Source organism: Gavialis gangeticus, unplaced genomic scaffold (genome assembly GCF_001723915.1).
Source record: "Gavialis gangeticus isolate Ggan-Ray unplaced genomic scaffold, GavGan_comp1, whole genome shotgun sequence".
NCBI lineage: Eukaryota > Metazoa > Chordata > Crocodylia > Gavialidae > Gavialis > Gavialis gangeticus.
In genome coordinates, this window is record NW_017728996.1 from 52,888,668 (window position 1) to 52,889,114 (window position 447).

Genomic DNA, 447 nt, shown 5'->3' on the forward strand with positions numbered 1-447 from the left:
CGGGGGGATCAGTGGGGTGGGGGTGGGGACCGGGGGTTATGTGCTAGGCCCGGCTGCTGGAGGGGGGCTGGGGCTGGGATCACTTGCTTCCCAGACTGAGGGTGGCCGCGGAGCTCCACCACGGGGAGCAGGCCTGGAGAAGTGCCCTGCAGAGAGACGCTGCCCGCCAGGTGTGGCGGCGGGGACGCCCTGGTCTAGCTCCTCTTACCGAGGAGGCTCCAGTTCATGTGACTCCGGCAGCCGAGCCAGCAGCTCGGGCGGGGCAAGACAGTTCGGCCCCGCCCCCGGCCCCGGGAGTCTCAGCCGCGCCCCCCTGCAGTGCGTCCTCCCCGCGGCCGGGGGCGCTGCGCGCGGGCGGCGCCACTAGGCCCTTCTGGCCGCGCCCGCACCATAGCGCCTTTCCCGGCAGCCTTTGCTCTTTTCGCCTGGGGACGCCGCCATGGTGGG

The 447-nt window shown here is 73.2% G+C and overlaps 1 protein-coding gene across 1 annotated transcript in view; it reads left to right on the plus strand.

Annotated features, from left to right (window-relative positions):
* The first annotated feature begins 335 nt into the window (after positions 1–335).
* Positions 336–447, plus strand: part of RPS17 (ribosomal protein S17) — a 7,916-nt gene continuing 7,804 nt past the window's right edge. The window contains exon 1 of the mRNA XM_019504529.1: positions 336–442. Coding sequence (XP_019360074.1) covers positions 440–442 — 3 coding nt within the window. The 5' untranslated portion in view covers positions 336–439. The remainder of the gene's footprint in view (positions 443–447) is intronic.